This window comes from Pseudophryne corroboree, chromosome 4 (assembly GCF_028390025.1).
Source record: "Pseudophryne corroboree isolate aPseCor3 chromosome 4, aPseCor3.hap2, whole genome shotgun sequence".
NCBI classification, from domain to species: domain Eukaryota; kingdom Metazoa; phylum Chordata; class Amphibia; order Anura; family Myobatrachidae; genus Pseudophryne; species Pseudophryne corroboree.
The window spans coordinates 815,748,604-815,771,644 of NC_086447.1; the positions used below are offsets into that span (position 1 = coordinate 815,748,604).

The following is a 23,041-nucleotide window of genomic DNA, read 5'->3' on the forward strand; positions in this document are numbered from 1 at the left end:
AACCAATGGGCGCCAGGTCGCAGTCTCTATGTGTGCCCAGTATTAGTGCCTACAACGGATTCCGGGACACAGGACAGGGCTGATAAAAGCATTTCTGTCACCCAGTCAGTGCCACAACGATTAAACAGGGAAATGCTTCTGCTGTCTTAGCCAACAGTAAAATTGAGTTAAAATCATAAACTGTAGAGCATGAAACAAAATACTATAAAACAAAACTGTTGACATTTATTCAGGAGATCCTTCTATGTTTTCAGTACAGTCTCTATAGGGCCTCCGGTCACATATTGAAACCAAGGTGCATATGGAATTAAGGTCTTTACGAGAGTCCTCCCCAGGCAGCGGTGATCACTGGATAACACATTTTTCTTCTTTCTTGCTCATCTTGCCTTTGTTTTGCTCTAGAGTCCTTTCCAAATGTTCCTCCTCTTCTTCAGCCCTGCAAAAGAGAAACAAGGATATTTAAATACGTATAAAGCATTATTTATTTTCCTGTGGTTTACAGTGGCAACCTATACCATTGTTCATGCATGTATTTTCCCCCAAACATAGAAGTCGCCAACTGCTATAGGGTCAGGAAGAGGGTAAAAATGAAAGAAAACAATAGCCTCCATATAGCCACGTAAGCACTCCATACAGCCACGTAAGCACTATGCATTAGCTGTGTAGTATTTATATTGTCTTAAATCACTGTTGTATGTTGCAGATCTGTTTCAACATTCAGACAACTTTAATCACCTATTAATGTGTTGGTTTACTGACACTAAGTTTGACAAGGTTGAGAAATCAGTTACCTTCTTTCATGGTCAACTGCACATGGCAAGAGCCCCCCAAACCTGAGAAGAAACTCTTATCCGCCAAGCCTGTGAATGTCCTGGGCATTAGGAAATCAACCCTTGGGCGGTTTTATTTATCTGTGTTTTTCACAAAGTCTGGTATATCACCCAGGTAAATTTGCTTGTTTTGCTACTGTATACAGCATAGGACAACTGTGCACACTAAGTACAAATATATCAATATATTAGTTCCGTGTCAAGTTCAAGGGCAACAAAGTTATCAACAAGTTTCTGCCTGGATAAAGTTTCTGCCTTGATGACGTTGAGGCTTTGGCAAAAAACTCAGAACAAAGTAAAGTGTAAATAAAAAATGTTTCAGTCAAGACTCATCCCTTTTAATAAATATATCTATACACACACACACACACAAACATACATATTATGTATTTATGTATATATGCATGGAGTTCTGATGCAATCATTCCGGTATTCATTGGGAAAAAGTTATTACATGGAATAAAGTATTCCCTCTATTGCAAATGATGCCAAGCTTTAGAAGTCACGTTGGATTTCTGTGATCTGCATAAATATGTAATCACAGAACCCCATGGTGACTTGTAATAGCGATATAATATACCACAAGCAGTACATTATGTCTTATATAAATGTATGTCAGTACAACAACAGCTTGTGACCCTTTGCATGAGTGTACACAATAACAAACAGTGTCGTAACACGACCCATTCCATTAGGTACACAATGCTCTGCTCCTGGACTTCCCTCTTAATTTATGATTGCCGTCACCTGTGTTGAACTAGTTAATTGATGTTTCATCACAGGTGGTGGCAACCATAAATGGAGGGGAAAGCCCAGGAGCAGAGCATCGTGTATTTTTCGGGATGTTCTTACAATAGTGGTCCTTAAATAACCCCCCCTCCTCCCCCCTTGTGATATATTGGTGACAGTACAATCACACCCTACAGTAAATAATTCATGAATGGTAAATGCTAGATTGATACTTACTCCTTTTCTTGGGCATCCAAGTCTCTGACCAAAGCATCACGCTTGTTAACCAGGATAACCAGTTCATCAAGTAAAAGCTGCTCCCGTCTCTTCTGCGCTTCGGTTTTCTGCCAGTCTACAAGACATAAGTTATTATATTAGGTAAAGTTGCTCTTTAGGGAGTCAACAAAACATGTATTCTAACTGCATTATAGTGGCTGGCATGATGTCACCAATATTGTACATAATCACAATTTCATATATTATATGTATCCACATATGAATGCTTAAGGTCCTATGAATGTGTGGGCTACGGCTCATGCCCCTTTAGACACTGCTGAACTTATAGCTTGCTTCCCAAGCAGAGGGATTGGCAGGATCGACGTCGTGTATCTTGGTAGAAACTGAATTTTGTCAACAAGTTTGCACAAATAATCCACTGCAAACATGGGAATAGACACCCGGGTAACGCCAGTTATATGACAGTCCTTTAAGCAGTACCTACTGGATTTTTAGAGAATAACATTGTGCTGGCACAGAATGTACTTGCCTTAATGGAGTATTTTGGATAGTTCTGATAAAGTTTTTTTTTTTTTAGTGAGGCAACTTTGTGCGCAATGAATTTCAAGAAGCAAAACCCATCAGGAATAAACCTCTCGGTTCCAAAAAACGTACATACAGACCAAAGTAACAGCCTACAGGGGTCAGCACAAAAGTCTCCTTAAACTGAATGATCCATTCCTCTCAGGCAGCACCAGAATCTGTATAATGATGTATGAGTCAGTAACTGCAGGGCAACCAGTAAGATGAGACTGAAGAGCTGGCAAGCCAATACATAAATCCATCATGTTATGTACAAATGTCCATCAACAGCGGCGGTGGGTGCCTCAGGACTTGAGGGTGTCACATACACCCTTGCCCCACCTCTGCTTGCTGGGAAGCCTAATATTAGTGAATATGCTAAGAAGGGGATGTAGTTTCAGGATTCATTTTAGTTTATGTTTGGATAAAGGATAAACGCAGGCAGACAATCAGACCCGGAAGTTTACATCTCCTAGACTTGTAGTACACCTAATGCTATCGCAGCAACTAAAGTAAAGCTTGTTCAACATTAGTTTCAGTTTGATAACATGTTTATACAGCTCAGCTATTGTGCTTGCTATTACACTCCCAGGTTATTAACGATCTCTTCAACTACCTGTCACACAAATGCATATTGAATCATCCACCTTTGATATTGCAAATGTTCATTCAAGTAGAAAGCTTTCCAATGTTCTGCAAAATCTGGATAACATATCTGTTCTGCCTCTCAGTGTGTTGTGTTGGGACAAAATTACAGAACAAAGGTAATATAGATATGAATACCCCGCTACAAGGTTCATGCTGCATTAGGCGGCTGTGCACTGAACCCAGAGGTAAGGACACCTCGCACATGTATGTCCTTATTTCCCCCCACTCTGCCTCTGATTGGGATAAAATCTACATACAGAGAACATCTGTTTTCTATGTAGCTTCTGATGGGAGGGACTCCCCCCTCTCATGGCACGGCACCACTGAGCTGGTTGAGTAACACTAACAGGCGGCCATTTTGCTGGGCAGTCACTGAGCCCATTGTCAAAGCTCTTATTTGGTGCTGGCGATTTGGGAACAGTTAGAGGTGTCTCACACTGTGACCCATATGCCTCGCAATAGCTTGAAAGAGAAAATACTAATTGGCTCAAACATTTCCATTCAAAGAAGAAATTAGTGGAATACTGTTTTACAATGTGCTTGGTTCTATTTAAATGATATATTGGTAAGAATGCCTTTGGCAGAACTCTCCTCCCTCCTAAATCATCCATCATTTCTCTACAGAACAAGACTAAACATTACCTATTCAGTCAGCAAATTAAGAGGAAATGTAAGCTAAATGGAGAGCTCATGGCAGAGCAGATATCCTATAAACACTTATACTAGGGTTACAATCTGTGTATACTGAACGGTTGTAGAACTACAAGTACCAGCATGCCCTGTCGGGTTCTGCCACAATCGGCAGAGGAGCACAGCCTCAAGACAGAGTTATTGTATAGACAGTTTGGTAACATACAATGGACTCTTGCACTCCATATGCGTTTTCTTCCAGATTGCACAAATATAATCACACGGAAGCGCTGCACAACTGGGAATGGATACTGGTTTATCCAGTAACTGAGTGGGATTGGTTGAAGTTACTGTAAGAAGTTATCTATCCTTTGGAATGAGGAGGCTCCGGAATGGATCAAGATAAATACAATGTTGGTGCTATTCCTGGTTTCCAAGTACTTTGCAGACTATTAATAGATTGTACGTTCTTGTATGTGACCTTTTTTTGTTGACAATTGTAAAGTGCAATGGAGTATGTTGGCACAAAATAAATAAATGGTAATAATAATAATAATAATAAATTACAATGCCACACAATACTATTTTTTTTTGTTTTGTGTTGAGTTGGCTAATTCTATAAATGCAAAGGATGCTTCTGCAGCGACCAGGGGTGACTTGTCCTGGCTCCAGCTGGTAGCATGCAGTGGATGTAGTGATGAACCTCCCCCTGACCCATGCTGAGGACCTGTGAATGGCCTTCTCACTCCTGCCTTTACTGCACATGAAGGGCATTATTCGAGGACAACAAAGTGTCGTGTGGAATGAGGACAGTTTCCTCTGACCTGTCACATGCCGGGAGCCTTTAAAATACATGTCACTAGTAGAAAGGTTCTGCAAATCTCTAGTATCAATGTAAAGGAGGAACTACGAGCTTCTTCTATTAGCTCATATGTTTTGCTTCCATAGTAATATAGGTATCATTAAAGAGCAGTATAGGGCACCGCAAGATAGAATACCGTTATACAGGACATTATAACACACCTATTCTGCTGTAGCAGACACATCTCCTGTAACAATGATAGTTATGCCCTTTCCAGGGAATGCCAGTCCAGTCCAAAAGGCATATCTCTAGCAAGTAGGTACTAATGTGGATGCCTTATATCAGCTGACCATTAGTAAGACAAATACAGGTGGCAATATTCACAGCTCTCTGTAAAAAACTTGTTATCCCTCTTATTTTCACACTTCCTTAACACAAAGGGGGAATGTAATAGGGTGTGATAATCAGAAAGTGAGAGATTTTGTGATAGTTCTCCTGTTTTTTTTTTTTTTTTTAAAGTGGCAATCATTTACATGGCAAAACAGGTCGATTTTGCCATGTAAATGATTGTCACTTTAAAAAAAACAGGAGAACTCTCATAAAGGGGGATATCCTATTTGCCCCGGTAAAACGTTGGGTGCAAAAAACTTACGTTTTTCGCCATTTTTTCCCGATGTTTCAGATTTTTTTTTTTTTACAGGCTATCCAGATTGATCGCCTGTAAAAAAAAAAAAAAATGCCACTTCTCCCGAAAACACACAGGTTCAGTGAAACCTGTGTTTTCGGTAGAAATAGACCTGTTGTCGCACCAGTAAAACCTGAAGCGTCCCCATCCTCCTGCTGATGACGGGGATGCGGGTGGCCGCTGACTGGGGGAAGCCGCCGGGTGACTGCTGCCGCTGGGGATCTGTGTGCGGCTGCGGTGTCCCGATGACGCGGGTGCTGTGTGGCCACTGGCTGGGGGAAGCCGCCGGGTGACTGCTGCTGGGGGTCCGTGTTCAGCGCCGTGCCTGTATGTCTCACGGGCAGTCGGCGGCGCGCTGCCCCGGGAGCTGTCAGGAGCCGGCACCCGGTGCAGTGTCAGGTAACCCCCGATAAGCCACCGCTTGTGCTGGCTTATCGGGGGTAATAGGATAGCCCCCGGCGGGACAATTAGCCCTGGTAAATTACCAAGGCTAATTGGATGATATCCCCCAAAATCTCTCACTCTGATTCTCACACCCTATCACATTCTCCCAAAGCCTTCAGTATTCTCGCTCTCTCATTAGTCTAATTTTATTTATTACGTTTCTTATATGGCGCAGAAAATACCGTTGCTCTTTACCAATGGAAACAACAGTGATAAAACAAAACTGGGTAATAACAGTCATAGAGGTATTATTTGTTTAATACTCATAGCAGGATAGTATTTCCTAGTTTCAGGCAGCACAACAAATAAACTGTCCGCTATTAGCTTTAACCCTTTTCTTCCTGAAACAGGCCAACAGGAAGGAATTAGAAATTCCCCCAGGCATAGGTAGGGTTAAATAGACTACTGATTCCCCAGTCAAGTGCCCTTTTGCATAGTCAGTCTGCAGGAGCTTGTAACTGTCCATCATCCACAGGCTACTCCGCCCCCCTCATTAGGAGGGTAAATAATGGCAAGACAGAGAAGTATGTGATGAGGGAGACAGCAGAAGGAATGAGGATCCTGAGGAGAAACAGGACACCAGCTTAAAAAAAATAAATAAATAAAAAATCCATAGCCACCGACTCCAGCGGTGTCCTTTCCCCCCATGCACCTTCCAAAAAAGCAGAGTAAAGAGTGTGTGCAATCCTTTTGGATTAGTCTCTTCTCTCTCCATTGCCCTGGGCAATCATGTTAAAACTCACATGGCTGGTGCTTATTCAGATAAACCTAACAATGCACACCAGCGGTTACCATGTGAATCTTCACAAACCACACAAGAATGTGCTGGTTCAAATCCCCCTGACCCTCCTCCAAAGGCAAATTTATTCAAGACCGTACACTGCTCTGCAGCTCTCGGAGAGCGAGTGCTGCTAGTGGGAATTCCACCTTGTATCTACACATCACAAATGAGATGCAGCATCATGTAAGCGAGGGGACTACTGAAGTCACTTCTCAGGCAGCAAAAACAGCACAAGTTTATTATATGTTAAGTTGAAAGAACATTATCTTGTTTTCAGGAACTAGGCCCGTCCAGTTATTGTGTTCCTACAGCACAGCATGAGCTACTATTTTGCTGCAAATCACAAGGTACCTGTGGAATCACTGGGGTGTGAGGCGCAAAGTGACTCCTGCCTCAGTGAGGTCATTAGGTTCCAGTGGCTGTATATTGGTTCAGGCCACATAACGGCAGCCTGCATTGTGTGTCGGGGACCGTCACACTTTTAACGTTTTGTTTTAGGACAAATTGGACCAACTGCACATGTTCAGATCTGACTGTAAACAAAATATACAAGATGTTTTGGGTTGTGGAAATCACAAATAGCTGAATCCCAATGAGATTGTGGAACAACGTGTGTGTGTGTGTGTGTGTGTGTGTGTGTGTGTGTGTGTGTGTGTGTGAAACACGCTGCTACTGTACATATGTCTGTAGGTACCCTATACGAGGAAAGGTTCCATGGATTTTATGCAAAATACATTTTCCCAAACAATTTTTTCACTGAATGATTTGCAAACACAGAACACTTTATATGTGATCTAGTGAGCACACAGAAAAGGGATCACTTAAATTAAGATTTAGCAATCTGCCTACAATTATTTCTAAACCTGGACTATCTCATTTCCGAACAATCATTTTGATTGGGCAGCACAGTGGTGCAATGGTTAGCTCCTGCCTCACCGCACCAAGGGAGTGATTCAGACCTGATTTCACGCAGGCAGTTTTTTTTACAGTGCTGCTATCAGGTAGTTGCCGCCTACAGGGGGAGGGGGTAATCTCTGTGCAGGGGTGCGATCGCTTGTGCAGAGAGCTGCACAAACAAAAGTTTGTGCAGTCTCTGCACAGCTCAGGACTTACTCAGCTGTTGCGATGATCCGGTCAGGAGATGATGTCAGGAATCCACCCTCCAAACGGCTGGACACGCCTGCGTTTTTCCGGACACTCCCTAGAAATGGTCAGTTGACACCCACAAATGGCCTCTTCCTGTCAATCTTCTTGTGATAGCTTTCTTCGTTAAATCCATCGCTGTCCGGCGATCCCCATCGCCGGTGGCCAATGCACCTGCGCATTGTGGAGCATACGCATGCGCAGTTAGGACCCAATCGCACCGCTGCAAAAATAGCTAGCGTGCGATCGGGTCTGAATGACCCCCTAAGCTCTCTGGCTCCATTCCCATCACAGCACTGTGTTGAGTCTGTATGTTCTCCTTGTGCTTGTGTGGGTTTCCTCCAGTTGCTCCAGTTTTACTACCATAATCCAAAAAACGTACTGTTAGGCTAATTGACTTCTGACATAATTTTTTTTTACCCTGATGTGTATGTGTGTCCAAATGATAGGAATATAGGGGGCAATGCAATTAAACGCAATGTTGAATAGCACCAGGAATGAGTGCCCGGTGCCATTTAATAAGCTGCGCTGTAAACCCGCAACTAGAGAATTTCGGCTCACACCCTCTTGAGTTGCGAGCAGAATCCCACTAAACTAGTGCCGTGTGACCTAAATGCATTGTGCCGGTCACTTAAGTCAGAGAATGCCATTTACCGCGACTAAACCCTTGGCTTTAGGCGTGGCAAGCTGCACCTCCCGACTTAAGTGCCAGACACGATGCCTGCAATTGAATAGCTCAGGCACTCAATCCTGGCGCTATTCAACATCATACTAAATTGAATTGCCCCCTTTGATTGTAAGCTCCACTGGGGCAGGGACTGATGTGAATGACTATATAATCTCAGTAAAACGCTGCGGAATATGTGTGCTCTATATAAACGACATTTAATAAAATAATAATTAAGACCATTGTGTGTCTCACATAAAGTGGTAATTTTCTTTGCATGTTGTAGAGGAAGTGTGTTATCTTGCCTCTCCTTTACTGTCGGAGCAGATCAGTGTTCTGTATAAATTATTCGGAAATATGGCAGCATGCAGTGAGGAAATTCTGTGCAAACAAACGACGCTGACAATTTAGAGCATTCTTTAGACGTAATCAAGTCTGGATTATAATGGAAAACTTCCATGTGCCGCTCCATACATACAACTGAGGATAAGGCAGCCAGCACTCCATTAAAGGACAGTGGGCCGGTAAGAACGTTTTAGGCATGCCCACAACCATGGTGATCACATGTTAATAATGGAAATAGAGAGGCACATTTAGATATCTTTAAATAAGCGTTTCTTGGAGCGGTGGCTTTCCTTCTGTTCTATATCCCAAGTCACTGAGTTTAATCAATAAATAAACTGGTATATTTTTGTTGTTGTAACTTAAGGTCCATACACATTAGACGATGTCGCTCTGTGAGGGACGTCGTCTAATGTTTCCCCTCCCGGGCCGGCCGGTCAGCGGCCGACTGTACACACTGAGCGATATGACCGCTCATATCGCTCAGTGACGTCACGCCTCCGCCAGCCCTGCATGCAGCTCGTGGACGACAGTCCAGATCCTGCATGCATGCACTGCCGACAGCGACGATCGTTGCCAAACCGCGGGACCGTGGAGTTTCTCTTTATCTAAACTGATAATTACTTATTACATAATTCTTTACTGCAGAACACAAGCCATGATATATCCTGTGACCAGACTTGGACTGGCCCACAGGGGTAAAGGGGAAACCACCGGTGAGCCCTCCTGCCTGGGGCCCCACCTCCTGCTCTAAGGATCAGGATCTAGACTGTGCACTGGAATTACGCATTATACATGTGTTACCTTATACTGGACTCAGGGGCGTTTTAAGAGAGGAGGAGGCCCGTGTTCAGCCTCCTCCGTTCGGGCCCCCTCCTCTCTGCCCGGAGCGCTGTAGAGTCTGAGCACTAGAGGGCTCAGACTCTACTGCGCATGCGCAGATCTCCGGGAAAATGGCGTGGTGGCCATTTTCCCTGAGAGTTCTCTACTGCGCATGCGCAGAACTCCGTGAAAATGGCCGCAGAGCCATTTTCACAGAGTTCTAATAGCGCTGCGGATGCCGGCGCTAGACTTCGGAGGGGGATTTTAAAAATGGGTGCAGTGTGTGCGGTGGGGGCCCCCTCTGGACTCAGGGGCCCGTGTGCACCGCACACACTGCACCCATTATAGAAACACCAGTTACTGGACTATGGTGTATTTTCTACATTGCTGTTATTAATCTGGTACATTATCATGCATGCAGCAGATGAATTTACTGTATATATTTATGAAGGGGCCCAGACGTTGCATTCTCTAATGGTTAGTCAAACCAATAAGGTGGCAGGCCACACCCCCTCTGCAGACTGGCCACACCCCTAACATAGGCCCCTAGCACTGCATTCCCCCGGTGGGCCCTACATGCCCCAGTACGACACTGCCTGTGACCCAAGGAGCTAAACAATGAACTATAGTGCTAGATGAACACGATTTCCTCAAACTTACTCTCCAAGCAGCAACAGACAGCTACTGCCAGTAATAGTGCACCAAGGGGGTAATTCAGATCTGATTGCTGTGCTGCGGTTTTTGCTGCCCTGCGATCAGATAGCCTCCGCCTACAGGGGGAGGGGAAAAGCCTGTGCAAGTGTGTGTGTGTTCACTTCTGTAGCAGAGCTGCCCAAAAATCAGTTTGTGCAGTCTCTGCGCAGCCCGGGACTTATTCAGCCGCTGCGATGGAATCCTGCTGATCTGGTCCGGAGCCGACGTCAGACACCCTCCCTTCAAACGATTGGTCCCGCCTGCGTTTTTCCGGACACTTCTGGAAAACGGTCAGTTGCCACCCACAAACGGCCTCTTCCTGTCAAAACTCCTTGCGAATGCCCGCGTGTTCGGATTTTTCGCACCATTCCGTCGCTAGGCACCGGTGCCAGTTGCTGGTATGCGATGCGCTGGCGCAGTGTGGCTCTGACGCATGCGCAATTTAGACCTGAACGCCTGCTGTGCGAAAACGCACAGCAGCAATCAGATCTGAATTACCCAACTCAGAGTCATGCTAACATAATCATTATGTCCCTCTGTAAAGTTCCATGTACTGATTTGGTCATGAACAGTGACAGCTCTATTAATAATTGTGATAATAGTGATATCAGCCCTGTAAGTCTCCTCATCACCTTCTGTATGTAAGGATAGTCCCCAGCCAACGTCCTTATGTGCTTCATTCTCTGCTCAGCACCCTGGAATAGTGTATGCCTTTGTATCCCAACTGTTGTAGCATCACTCTATCATGTATTACAGGTACTTCCTACATTAACTTTCCTAGACGCAGTTTTAAGCATATACCGACTGTAAATGACCCAGTGCTGTCAGTTTATATAGTTAAGGCTATACACAGTTGTGTCAGCATGAACTCGGCGTACAACTGGCAGTGTGCATCTTTATTCAGCATTGCCCAACAAGACCTGACTAACAGGTGCACCAGGATAAGTAACATTTTGCATACTGTCATTTTAAGTCCATTCAGAGCCGTGACTTACAAGCCACACTATCCTGATGTGGCTTACAATCGTCAAGACTCTTCGGGATACTAGATCCACATCTCAATATCTCCCCTGTTATTATGTGTTATAAAAATACAGAATACATTGCTGATGTCTAATCTCCCCTCCCAAATACTCCGATTTCCAGTGCCATTTCTCCTGTACAGCATTTTAACATTCAGCTTTTTTGACAGCAGCAACTCTCGGTGAAATGTGTGATTTTATCTGCCCCAAATAATATGCTTGATAGCAAGTCCTGCGGAGGCGGCACAGGCAGAGGAAGATTGCTTTAAAAGAACCTTGGAATTGTTCAAATTGATACCCTCAGACTTCAAATCGAACAATTCAAACAAACGCATTTAATGATTTGGTAACGTATTTAGCAGTAGTTTAGCTAAATAATAAACAAATTAGCCAAACAGGGCACGCTTGATCGAGATTAGCGATATCTTCCAGTAGCCTCCAGCAGGTTTTTAGTCTGGCAGAACCTCAGATGCCTGAACCAATCTTTCCACAACCCCTGCTTTGTGCCTGTGTGCAAGCCATCCAGACATATCATTAATGGTCAAGAACAGGGGCCAGTCAAGGAAAATGTTCCAGATCACTGGAGTGAAGATAGGATATGAGCAAGGTGGGATATGTAATTGCTGTGCTCAAAACGAAACAATGAAAAGAGGCAATGCTACAAGAACATATATGGTACAATCAGCTGGTGATAATAGAAGACAAAAGTACTGGACAAACATCAAATAATAATCAGTAATGCCCCTATTCCAGTGGTTCCCAAACTGCGTGCCGTGGCACCCTGGGGCGCTCAGAACACTTGCAGTGGTGCCCTGGGTATGTGGTACAGGACCAATTAAACAAATTTATGGTCAATGTAATAGGTGTTGGTGGCTGTCAATCATAAAATACGTGGACAAACAGAAGCAAATCTTGTATCTCACCACTCAATCGAACTTAAGGACGACATCTAAGCACAATGTACTTAATTTAATATTTCTTTCTAAATTTCTCAATAAGAAACTTTTGTTGTGAAAAGAATTCTGATACTCTAGGGTGCCGTGATTCAAAAAAGTTTGGGAATCACTGCCCTATTCTATATTCCTTGAGGATAAATGATTGACACTGGATGAAAATTTGGAGTATGGATAAACATGCATCATGTAACCCATTGCTCTGATAAAACAATAATGAAACTACGCCAGTACAATACAATCAAGAAGCCAAGATGCTATGGCCTGTATGCATCTCTCAGCAATTTGTGTATACAACATTTGGCTGACCAAATTGTGGTAGAGAATATGGAAACCCCCCACCCCCAACCTGACCAGTTTTGCTACACGCCTCTATGAGGTACAAGGGACAATTGGCAGTGTTGGTGGTTGCAATGTGTGGCTGTTCCGATGGGACTTCAGGACTATTGCCTGCAACAGAATTGCCTGCTTTGTATGAAATTAGCAGTATAGTTTTATAAAATGAGACCAATTTTATCTGATAAATGAAAACCATTGTTTGTATGTATGTTTCCTTCGAGAGTATAAACTGTAAATGTACACATCTGAGTCTTTCCTACATTTAGTTTTCCATTTTCCATGACAATCAGTATGACTATATGCAGTAGAAATTAAAAGACAATAAAATTACTCAAAAGACTTTCTAAAGATATAATCCACCATTTCTTGCTCTGAATCTTCAACGCAGGCACTACAAATCAGCGCCGCAGTTTGATGAAAATTAACACTAGTTTTGTAAAGAGCACATCAGGGGATTGCAGTCAAGTCTTATCTTTAGTTCCAGTCAACTAGCAATCCTGAAAGAGTTTGCATCATCATCAGAGCAGGAGATTCTGCTGGTGAACCTAATCAATCCACGAAATACTGTGGCTGTGCTGTGTAACAAAGCTAAAATAGATTTACAAATGGGGTTTTAGGGGATAAGCTCCTCCACGGGATTACATATTGATTTTAAAAATAAAAAAGCTTATCATATAAGCCAAAACCGAAGAAAAAAATAAATAATAAATTTCAACCTATGCAAAAAATCCTTTTAGAAAAAAACACTCACTTCAAAACGTATGCCAAGAGTGCGTCGCAATGAACAAAGTCTTCAAGATACATTTATCGAGCAGAAGGAGCACCACGTCAAGGCCCAACCATGGTGATAGACATAATGAACTTACTGGAGAATGATACAACCATAGGATGAAATAGATTGCAGCACTCATTAGGGGATATCACTGCCCTGGATGATCACGTATTTGATGTGTTTACAAGCTGCTTTGCAAAGCATTATTTTCTCTAGTGGAACTCTTTAACCTATAGTACCAGGGGTTTCTGCAAAAACATTTAAAGGGTTGTTTACTTCTGCATAACCTTCCCGACTGATCAGTAGCCCCTCATGCCTCTCCATGGAAACATGTCTTGAAGTGTGTCCTAAAAAATATGCATATGCAAGGACAGCAAGTGTGTCGTATTAATGTGGCTGTCCAAGCCGGCAGGTGTTTGCCATCTTACACAAACATTCACACGTCAGTATATATTAACTGAGCAATTCGTACCCAGTAAATGACCAGTACTGTATATCATAAGCAGTCAATGACCAGTATATTGTACTGTGAACAATTTCACAGAGTAATATAGGTTGGTTTATGCCAGATATAGAATAAAGAACAATGAAAGAGAACAACCTGAGCGACTGCATAAAATGTGCTTTTAAGGATCCAATATTTGACACACAACATGGGGCGGGGGGTAGGGGGGGGTTAAACAGAATATTATATAGGCAGCAGATCACAGGCCAAAATAATATATAACAGGATATAGGGATACAAAGCTAACATATGACTGTAAATAGCAGAAGAGAGCAGACCAGACAGGTTGCAAAAAGAACATAACATAACTATTCCTATGCTACATATACTGCCCACTCTGACACCTCCCAACCACACAGAACACTATATCAATCAGCCGTCATACTAAAACCACCCACCTAATGTGTAGGACCCCGTTGTTCCAACAAAACATTCCTGACCAGTGGAGGCATGGACTCCTCCACAAGACCTCTGAAGGTTTCCTGTGGTATCTGGCACCAAGACGTTAGCAGCAATTCCTCTATGTCCTGAAAGTTGTGAGGAGGGGCCTCCATGGATCAGACTTGTTTTTCTAACACATCCCACAGATGCCCAATGGGATTGAGATCTGGGGAATTCAGAGGCCAAGTCAACACCTTGAACACTTTGTCATGTTCCTCAAACCGTTCATGAACAATTTTTGCACTGTGGCAGGGCACATTAACTTGATGAAAGAGGCCACTACCATCAGGGAATACTGTTGCCATGAAGGGGTGTACTTGGACTGCTACAATATTTAGGCAGGTGGTACGTGTCCAAGTAATATCCATACAAATGGCAGAATCCAAGGTTTCCCAGCAGAAAATTGCCCAGAGCATCATACTGTCTCTGACTGCTACACTTCTTGCCGTAGTGCATCCTGGTGCCATCTCTTCCCAAGGTAAAGGACACACATGCAATCAACTGTCCACATGATGTAAACGAAAACCAGATCAGGCCACCATCTTAAATTGCTCCAGTCCAGTTGTGAGCTAACATGGCCATTGTAGGTGCTTACAGCGGTGGACAGGGGTCAGCATGGGCACTCCGATCTGCGGCTACGCAGCAAGCTGCAATGCACTGTGTCTTCTGACACATTTCTATCATAGCCAGCATAAAGTTTTTCAGCAATTTGTGCTAGATTAGATCGTCTGTGGGAAAGGACCAGACTTGCTAGCTTTCGCTCCCCACCCTCATTAATGAGCATTGGGAGCCCATGACCCTGTCACTAGTTGTCCTTCCTAGGACCACTTTTGGTAGGTACTAACCACTGCATACCAGGAACACCCCCACATGACCTGCCATTTTGGAGATGCTCTGACCTAGTAATCTAGCCACCCTAATTCGGCCATTGCCAAAGCCGCTCAGTACAGACCAAATGCATCATTGCTCCATTATGCAGGACAGACGTAGAATTTTGATTCTTATCCTACTTAATGTATATTCACTTTGTGATTATACAGCACCATAACAGTTTATTAGCTCTATATATCTGGTTTCCATCTTCTACACAATCCTGTCCTATTCATTATCTACATATTCTGTTTTAAACCCACATATGGTACAGCTCAAACACTTAAAGAGTAACCAAAATACCCTTTCCTCTCTTTGCCACCTGCGCTGCTTGCCTTTTGTGCCAATCAAACATCTATCAAATTGTATGCTCGCCCTTATGTCTGGTAAAGACTTGAGTGCCAAACTTGTTCCCTTCCCTGCAACTTTCCACCGATTGCCCTGTTAACACTGTATTGCATTCATGATATGTCCAGTGACACTTACTATCTATATTCCTTGCACAGTGCTGCAGACACTTTGTGGAGCTTTAAAACTAAAATATAACAATATTGGCAAATGTTGTTTCTATGCTCCAGTTATTTTCAACAAAATGATGTCTCATGGAAGCAGTTTATTTCGACTATATGGCATTTTTAGGTCTGTTGTATATATAGAAAGAGTGTTTCCCAATAACATTTAGTTACGTTGCACTTAACTTCCGGTGAAGAGCTGAATTGATCCCTGCTTGGATTTTGACTAGTTCTCGGCTAAGCCAGCAAATCTGATGGTGGTTCAGAAGGGGCGTGGTCACGTTATGCTGACAGTGTGCGTCACATTGGGCCATTACATGTAACCGTGGGAGGGGCTACTGCTTGTGAATTGCTAGTTGTCCCCATCCCTAGATCTCTAAATAAGAAAGAACACCATTTCATTCCAAATGTCTTTTGGAATGAAATTCAATGTGCAAGATATTCAGACATTCCAAGCTTTACACTCTCCATGAAGTGTATATTCCTGCATCACTGTATCAGTGGGAAATATGAGCGATATAGGGGTATATGCAATTGCGGTCGAATTCCCGAAATTGTCGAAAAACTGGACTTTTTCGCCCAAAAAAAAAAAAATCGACAATGCAATTCAGTACTTTCCGTCAAAAAAACGGACTTTCAAAATTCGACTTTTTGAAATTCGACACTTGTCAAATTCGACATTTCTGCAATGGTACAAATGCGGCAATTCGCCAAAAGTATATTCAATTGAAGTTTGGAAATTCGACAACAGTGCTTTTAGACAGTAAATTCGTCATTTTCAATCCGCCACACTTTGGTGGGTGAATCTAATAAAAAAAATTTAAATCATGTTTTTTTTGGTGTTTTTTTTATTGGTAATAGCATATCTATTTATATTAGAAGGGATTAGGTACTTGGTTTGTCTATTTTGGAGGCACAAGTATTATTTATATATTTTTAAAAATATATATATATTTTTTTTAGATGGAATGGTAAAATCCCGGGAAAAAATGGCGTGGGGTCCCCCCTCCAAAGCATAACCAGCCTCGGGCTCTTCGAGCTGGTCCTGGTTCTAAAAATCCGGGGGAAAAATGGACAGGGGATCCCCCGTATTTTTAAAACCAGCACCGGGCTCTGCGCCTGGTGCAAAAAATACGGGGGACAAAAAGAGTAGGGGTCCCCCGTATTTTTTACACCAGCATCGGGCTCCACTAGCTGGACAGATAATGCCACAGTCGGGGGTCACTTTTATACAGCGCCCTGCGGCCGTGGCATTAAATATCCAACTAGTCACCCCTGGCCGGGGAACCCTGGGGGAGTGGGGACCCCTTCAAACAAGGGGTCCCTCCCCACAGCCACCCAAGGGCCAGGGGTGAAGCCCGAGGCTGTCCCCCCCATCCAAGGGCTGCGGATGGGGGGATGATAGCCTTGAGAAAATGACAAGAATATTGTTTTTCCTGTAGTACTACAAGTCCCAGCAAGCCTCCTCCGCAAGCTGGTACTTGGAGAACCACAAGTACCAGCATGCAGCGGAAAAACGGGCCCGCTGGTACCTGTAGTACTACTGAAAAAAAAACCCAAATAAAAACAGGAGACGCTTCCTGATTGGCTGAAGGGACCTCTGTGACAGGAGTCACGTGGGGTCCTGGCATTCGTGGAAAGGGGTCCCATGTGTAAACATGGGACCCCTTTCAGTCCGGCTTGGTCGGGTGTTCGTTTATTTTTTTTGCCAAGTACGAGGATTTATATCTGGACACTGGATTGAGGTGAGTATAATTTTATTCACAGGTACCCCGGATCTTCGGATCAGGAGACGTGGCAGTCGGCGGGTCAACATAGGTAAGTATGTGTGTGTCGGCAGGTGTGCAATAAAGTTTTACTCTCACGGTGTCTGTCTCCTGTTTTTATTTGGGTATTTTATTCTACAGGTACCAGCGGGCCCGTTTTTCCACCGCATGCTGGTACTTGTGGTTCTCCAAGTACCAGCTTGCGGGGGAGGCTTGCTGGGACTTGTAGTACTACAGGAAAAAACAATATTCTTGTCATTTTCTCAAGGCTATCAGCCCCCCATCCGCAGCCCTTGGATGGGGGGGGGGGTGACACAGCCTCAGGCTTCACCCCTGGCCCTTGGGTGGCTGGGGGGGGGACCCCTTGATTGAAGGGGTCCCCACTCCCCCAGGGTACCCCGGCCAGGGGTGACTAGTTGGATATTTAATGCCATGGCCGCAGGGCGCTGTATAAAAGTGACCCCGGCTGTGGCATTATCTGTCCAGCTAGTGGAGCCCGATGCTGGTGTAAAAAATACGGGGGACCCCTACTCTTTTTGTCCCCCGTATTTTTTGCACCAGCACCAGGCGCAGAGCCCGGTGCTGGTTTTAAAAATACGGGGGATCCCCTGTCCATTTTTCCCCCGGATTTTTAGAACCAGGACTAGCTCGAAGAGCCCGAGGCTGGTTATGCTTTGGAGGGGGGACCCCACGCAATTTTTTTTCGGGTTTTTTCCCGTTTTTAAAAAATCGGAACAAAATCCGTCAAATCGTCAGTTTTTCGTCAGCGGGACTGTCTAATCCGTTTTTTTATTGAATATGGTCAATTTCGGCACCCACTTGCCGAAATTAGACAGTCGAATTGTGTCGAATTAAAAAACAGCCGAAAAATTGCCGCGATTCGCCGCTAATTGCATACACCCCATAGTATGTTAAGATATATACAAGCACTTACCTTTATGTAGGACGGAGTCGAATATGGAATCTGGTATTAATAATAGGGGATGCAGGTAAAATGCCGGCTGTCGGTATCCCAGTGTTTAGGAGACTGACGCCGGAATCCCGTCAGCCTGTGAAATACGACACACATAATCCCACCCGCTATACCCTCTCGGTTGGACCACGCCACCAACTGAGTGGGAATACAACCTGTGGCGAGCGAAGCCTCGCTTATGGGATTCCGACAGACAGGATGCCGCTGTCGGTATACTGACAGTCGGCATCATGTCTGCTGGTAAATCATACCGAACCCAATAATAGGACTGGTTATGCTGGAGTCTAGCTGTACACTCTAGTAGGGTCCAGCATAGCCACTTTTACTGGCCATAATAATAATAAAAACCAAAATATTCCATTGTAACAATAATCTTGCTTTATAATGGAAAGAGAATCTGAGGAATTCAACCCACATTGATGTGATACTATAGAAAATAAGATATATTAGAACAATTTTTTCAAAATTATGTTTCAAAACAGTGAGAATCAATGACAACATATTTTAAGCACATCCCTGACACTACTATAAGCACTTCAGGATAGCACAGACCCTAGCTAGAACAAAAGTGCTCCATTGCAACATCTCAGCATGATGGATAAAACTGCAAATGATGAAGGGCCACGTCCACTGTTACTTTAACAAACAAAGTAATTTATTAGTTGTTACAATAGAGCGACCATTTAAAAAGGTCCTGTAGGTCACAGCGGAACACTGCTCTGTTGTAACCCCTAATAAATCACTTTTTAGGATGCATATGCACACAAATTGGCAGAACTCTTATTTTAGAGCAGTGTGAAATCGACAAGCTGTAATGAAACCGCTACAAAGGCAAACAATGGACATGTAATAAGTGTTCAGTGAGAATGACAAAAGTCCCTTTTATTTATTTTCAAAGGAAACTTAATTTCTATATTAAATAAGCAGGTTGCGCTTGTGATTCTATGAACATGCACTGGTCTAAAATGCATAGCTATAGATTGCTAATAGAAGTAATTATTTAAAGCATACACAAACTCAAGAGTGGCAAATAAATTAAATTCAAAGGGTGAAATTTAATAGCCTGCGAGTATTGCAGACTGTGCAGGACTTTGTGTGAGGCTTCCTCTATTTTAAAGCAGCAATCATTTACACTGCAAAACCAACCTGCTTTTGCCATCTAAATGATTGCCACTTTAAAAAAAAAAGGGGGCAGACTTGCACACCTCTGGCAACTCGCAGGCTATTACATTTAGCCCCAAATGTTCATACATTTCCAGAAGAGCCATACTGTCCTTTATGAGTCACACTGATTTGAGATTAAGATATAATATATAAAATATATATATAAAATGAGGGGTTTTTGACCACTGAAGGACATCACAAATGAAGCCCTAATATACAAAAGTGTCCTGTTGTACATGGTCAATGCTGCGTCATGCTGCCACTTGCCTCCCCCAATTAGATATGGAAGTTCTGGTGCTTATAGAACAAAATACTGGGACTCCATCGTTAATCTGGCCCTACCAATCACTGCCATCTCACCTCCTTCCTGATCACCACTTCCCACTCCCACCTTCAGAGTTTCCTCTGTGCTGCTTCCAGCCTCAGTAATGCCCTCTCTGTTAAACTATACTGTTAGCCAGCTTAACAGCCTTTAAACGTGCCCTTAAAAGGTATATCTTTATTCAAGTCTTTTCCACCACTCCTCCTAACTTTCCAGCCCTGTCGTTCCCAACACTGTTGTCCGCTCCCTCCAAGTATCCTCTGAAATGGAAACTCTTGCAAGCAGGGATCTTTCTCCTAAAGTTTTCTCTATAAAATTATGCAACTTGCGAATTAGAATTATGTATATTGCTGTATAATTTGGTCAATTTGTACTTATGTAATGTAATTGTATGCTCTATCCCCTGTGTACAGCACTACGGAACCCTAGTGGCGCTTTCTAATTAAAAAATAATACTACTTATGCAGCTGATAATGGGCCTAATTCAGATCTGATCGCAGCAGCAAATTTGTTAGCTAATGGGTAAAACCATGGGGGTCATTCCGAGTTGTTCACTCGTTGCTGATTTTCGCTATATTGCGATTAGTCGCTTACTGCGCATGCGCAAGATTCGCAGAGCGCATGCGCTTAGTTATTTTACACAAAAGTTAGGTATTTTACTCACGGCATAACGAGGATTTTTCATCGTTCTGGTGATCGTACTGTGATTGACAGGAAGTGGGTGTTTCTGGGCGGAAACTGGCCATTTTCTGGGAGTGTGCGAAAAAACGCTGGCGTTTCTGGGAAAAACGCGGGAGTGGCTGGAGGAACGGGGGAGTGTCTGGGCGAACGCTGGGTGTGTTTGTGACGTCAAACCAGGAACGAAACTGACTGAACTGATCGCAATGGCTGAGTAAGTCTCGAGCTACTCAGAAACTGCTAAGAAATTTCTATTCGCAATTCCGCTAATCTTTCGTTCGCAATTCTGCTATGCTAAGATACACTCCCAGAGGGCGGCGGCTTAGCGTGTCAATGCTGCTAAAAGCAGCTAGCGAGCGAACAACTCAGAATGAGGGCCCATGTGCACTGCAGGTGGGGCAGATATAACATGCAGAATCCGTGATACTTCCCTCATTGCCATGCAGCTTCGAGTGCTGCCTTGATGATTGATGTATGCCACCGTGGTGGCGTTGTCCGACTGTACTTGAACAGGTCTGTGCTTTATTAAATGCTGTGCCAAGTTCATTGAGTTGAACACTGCCCACAACTCCAGAATGTTTATCGGGAGGAGAGACTCCTCCTTGGTCCACCGACCCTGAAGGGAGTGTTGCTCCCCAACTTCTCAGACTGGCATCCGTCGTCAGAAGGACCCAGTTGGAGATCCAGAAGGGACGACCCCTGCTCAATCGTTGGTCCTAAAGCCACCAGCTCGGTGACAGACAGACCTCCGGAGACAAGGAGATCATTTGAGACCTGATCCGGTGAGACAGGCCGTCCCACTTGGCAAGAATCAGCTTCTGCAGAGGGCGGGAATGGAAATGAGCGTACTCCACCATGTCGAAAGCCGACACCATGAGACCAAGCACTTGAATCGCCGAATGTATCGACACTTGCGGACGAGATAGGAAGCATCGAATCCTGTCCTGAAGCTTCAGGACTTTCTCCTGAGACAAGAACAACCGCTGGTTGTGAGTGTCCAATAACGCCCCCAGGTGAACCATGCTCTGAGCAGGGACCAAGGAAGATTTCTTCCAGTCGATGAGCCACCCGTGGGCTTGCAGAAACTGGATAGTCAGACCCAGATGGCGCAGGAGAATTTCTGGGGAATTTGCCAGGATCAACAAGTCGTCCAGATACGGTAGGTTCCATAGGGGGCGCAAGTCTAGTTACTAGCGTACTCAATAGCGTGGAAAAAGTAGCCCAAGGCGGGTCATTTTGAACCCCCGTTGCTACGGTCCCACTGAGGGGCAAGGAACCCCCAGTACAAGAACCCTCAGCGGCTATATTCTCCTCAAACGTGTCTGCAGCGTCACCACCACGCAATGTGGGAACAGCCCCAGCTCTGTCACCCCTTGTAGCGGACATATCTGAAAGCTGAATGCGAGGCAACCCAGTACAATAACAGCAGCACAATACCTGACAAGAACCCCTGGTGTAGTGTATTTGCACAAACAGAGAATTCCAGAGGTGACTAAAATTCACAGAGAAAAATACACAATAAGTATATCTTGTGAAACACCTATATTAGATAATAACCCTGACGCACTTAGCCCCCTCAGGTTATAGAATATAGGGATAGCAATCTGAGTGAGATACACAAAATGGAGATCACACAGCAGCTATATGCGCAGTCACATTGAACAATGCAGAAATTATGACAAATTATGACATGCAATAAAACTGTACTGGACTAGCAATACAGAGTAAAACTAAGTATGGCTATAGAGACAATAGATATAACAATGCACAGTAAATACTGGATGTATATTACAGGGTACTTGTACTATATAACCCTGACTAAATGCACTCTTTCTTAACGAACACTGTCAGCAGACATGCAGAATACTTAAGTGTCCTGTAAAATGCACAGCGCTGACATGCAGGCGGCTTTACAGAGGAGGATTTGCCCAAACAGTCCCAGGATCAGCTCAGCTTGTCCTAATAGCTCCCAAACGCTGACAGGGAGTGAGGGAGAGAGAGATATGCAGGCGGGAACATTTACTCTAAATAGTGCCCTGGGGCTGGGGAAGGGGCTACAGGTCAAAGGGCTGTATAATAAAAGTTTTTTTAATAAAACCGACCTGTGCCCATGCCTGGTGGTCTAGTGGGGTCCCTGCACTGCCAGTGTCCACGCCAGCGCGCGCGGCCCGCCTCCCACCGTCCGCGCCGGATAGCGATTTCCTGCGGGTCCCGCCTGGGGTACCCTCTTACCTCCTCCCTGTGAGCGACCACGCGATCCAGGAGGGCAGCGGTGCTGTGTGAGACTGACAAAGAAGAACGGGAGCATCCGCTGTAGGTACCCGGCAACCAGGGCGCGGGAGTGTACAGCGCCGCTGGGGGAGGTGATGGAGCTGCAGCAGGAGATGTCTGACTGACATCTAACACTTACAGTGCCTCTGCTGCAGCCCTTGAAGTCTTAATTTTTCACTTTGAAAAGCTCTTCTAAGGGCTGGTGGAGCAGCCCCCATGTTGTATGCCTGCACTGCATGGCACCAACTACAAAACTGAGCTCCTGTGCACGAAGGCGGGGTTATAGAGGAGGCGGCGCTATACATTCTGGGAACAGTCAAAGCTTTTAGCCTGTTGGTGCCTTGGATCAAGATCCTACTCTACACCCCCAATGTCATTCCCTGTGGAGCCCAGTGTACCCCGCAGCAGAAATAATGTTAAAGGACAAGGGTTTATAAAA

The 23,041-nt window shown here is 44.3% G+C and overlaps 1 protein-coding gene across 9 annotated transcripts in view; it reads right to left on the reverse strand.

Moving 5' to 3' along the window:
* EHBP1 (EH domain binding protein 1) overlaps window positions 1-23,041 on the reverse strand; it is a 643,275-nt gene that overhangs the window by 700 nt on the left and 619,534 nt on the right. For all 9 annotated transcript variants that reach the window (XM_063918463.1, XM_063918471.1, XM_063918465.1 and 6 more), the window contains 2 exons: window positions 1,797-1,911; window positions 1-436 (listed from right to left, as the gene is read on the reverse strand). The exon at window positions 1-436 is cut by the window's left edge and continues 700 nt beyond it. In XM_063918463.1, the coding sequence (XP_063774533.1) occupies window positions 346-436; window positions 1,797-1,911 (206 nt within the window). In that variant the 3' untranslated portion in view covers window positions 1-345. The remainder of the gene's footprint in view (window positions 437-1,796; window positions 1,912-23,041) is intronic.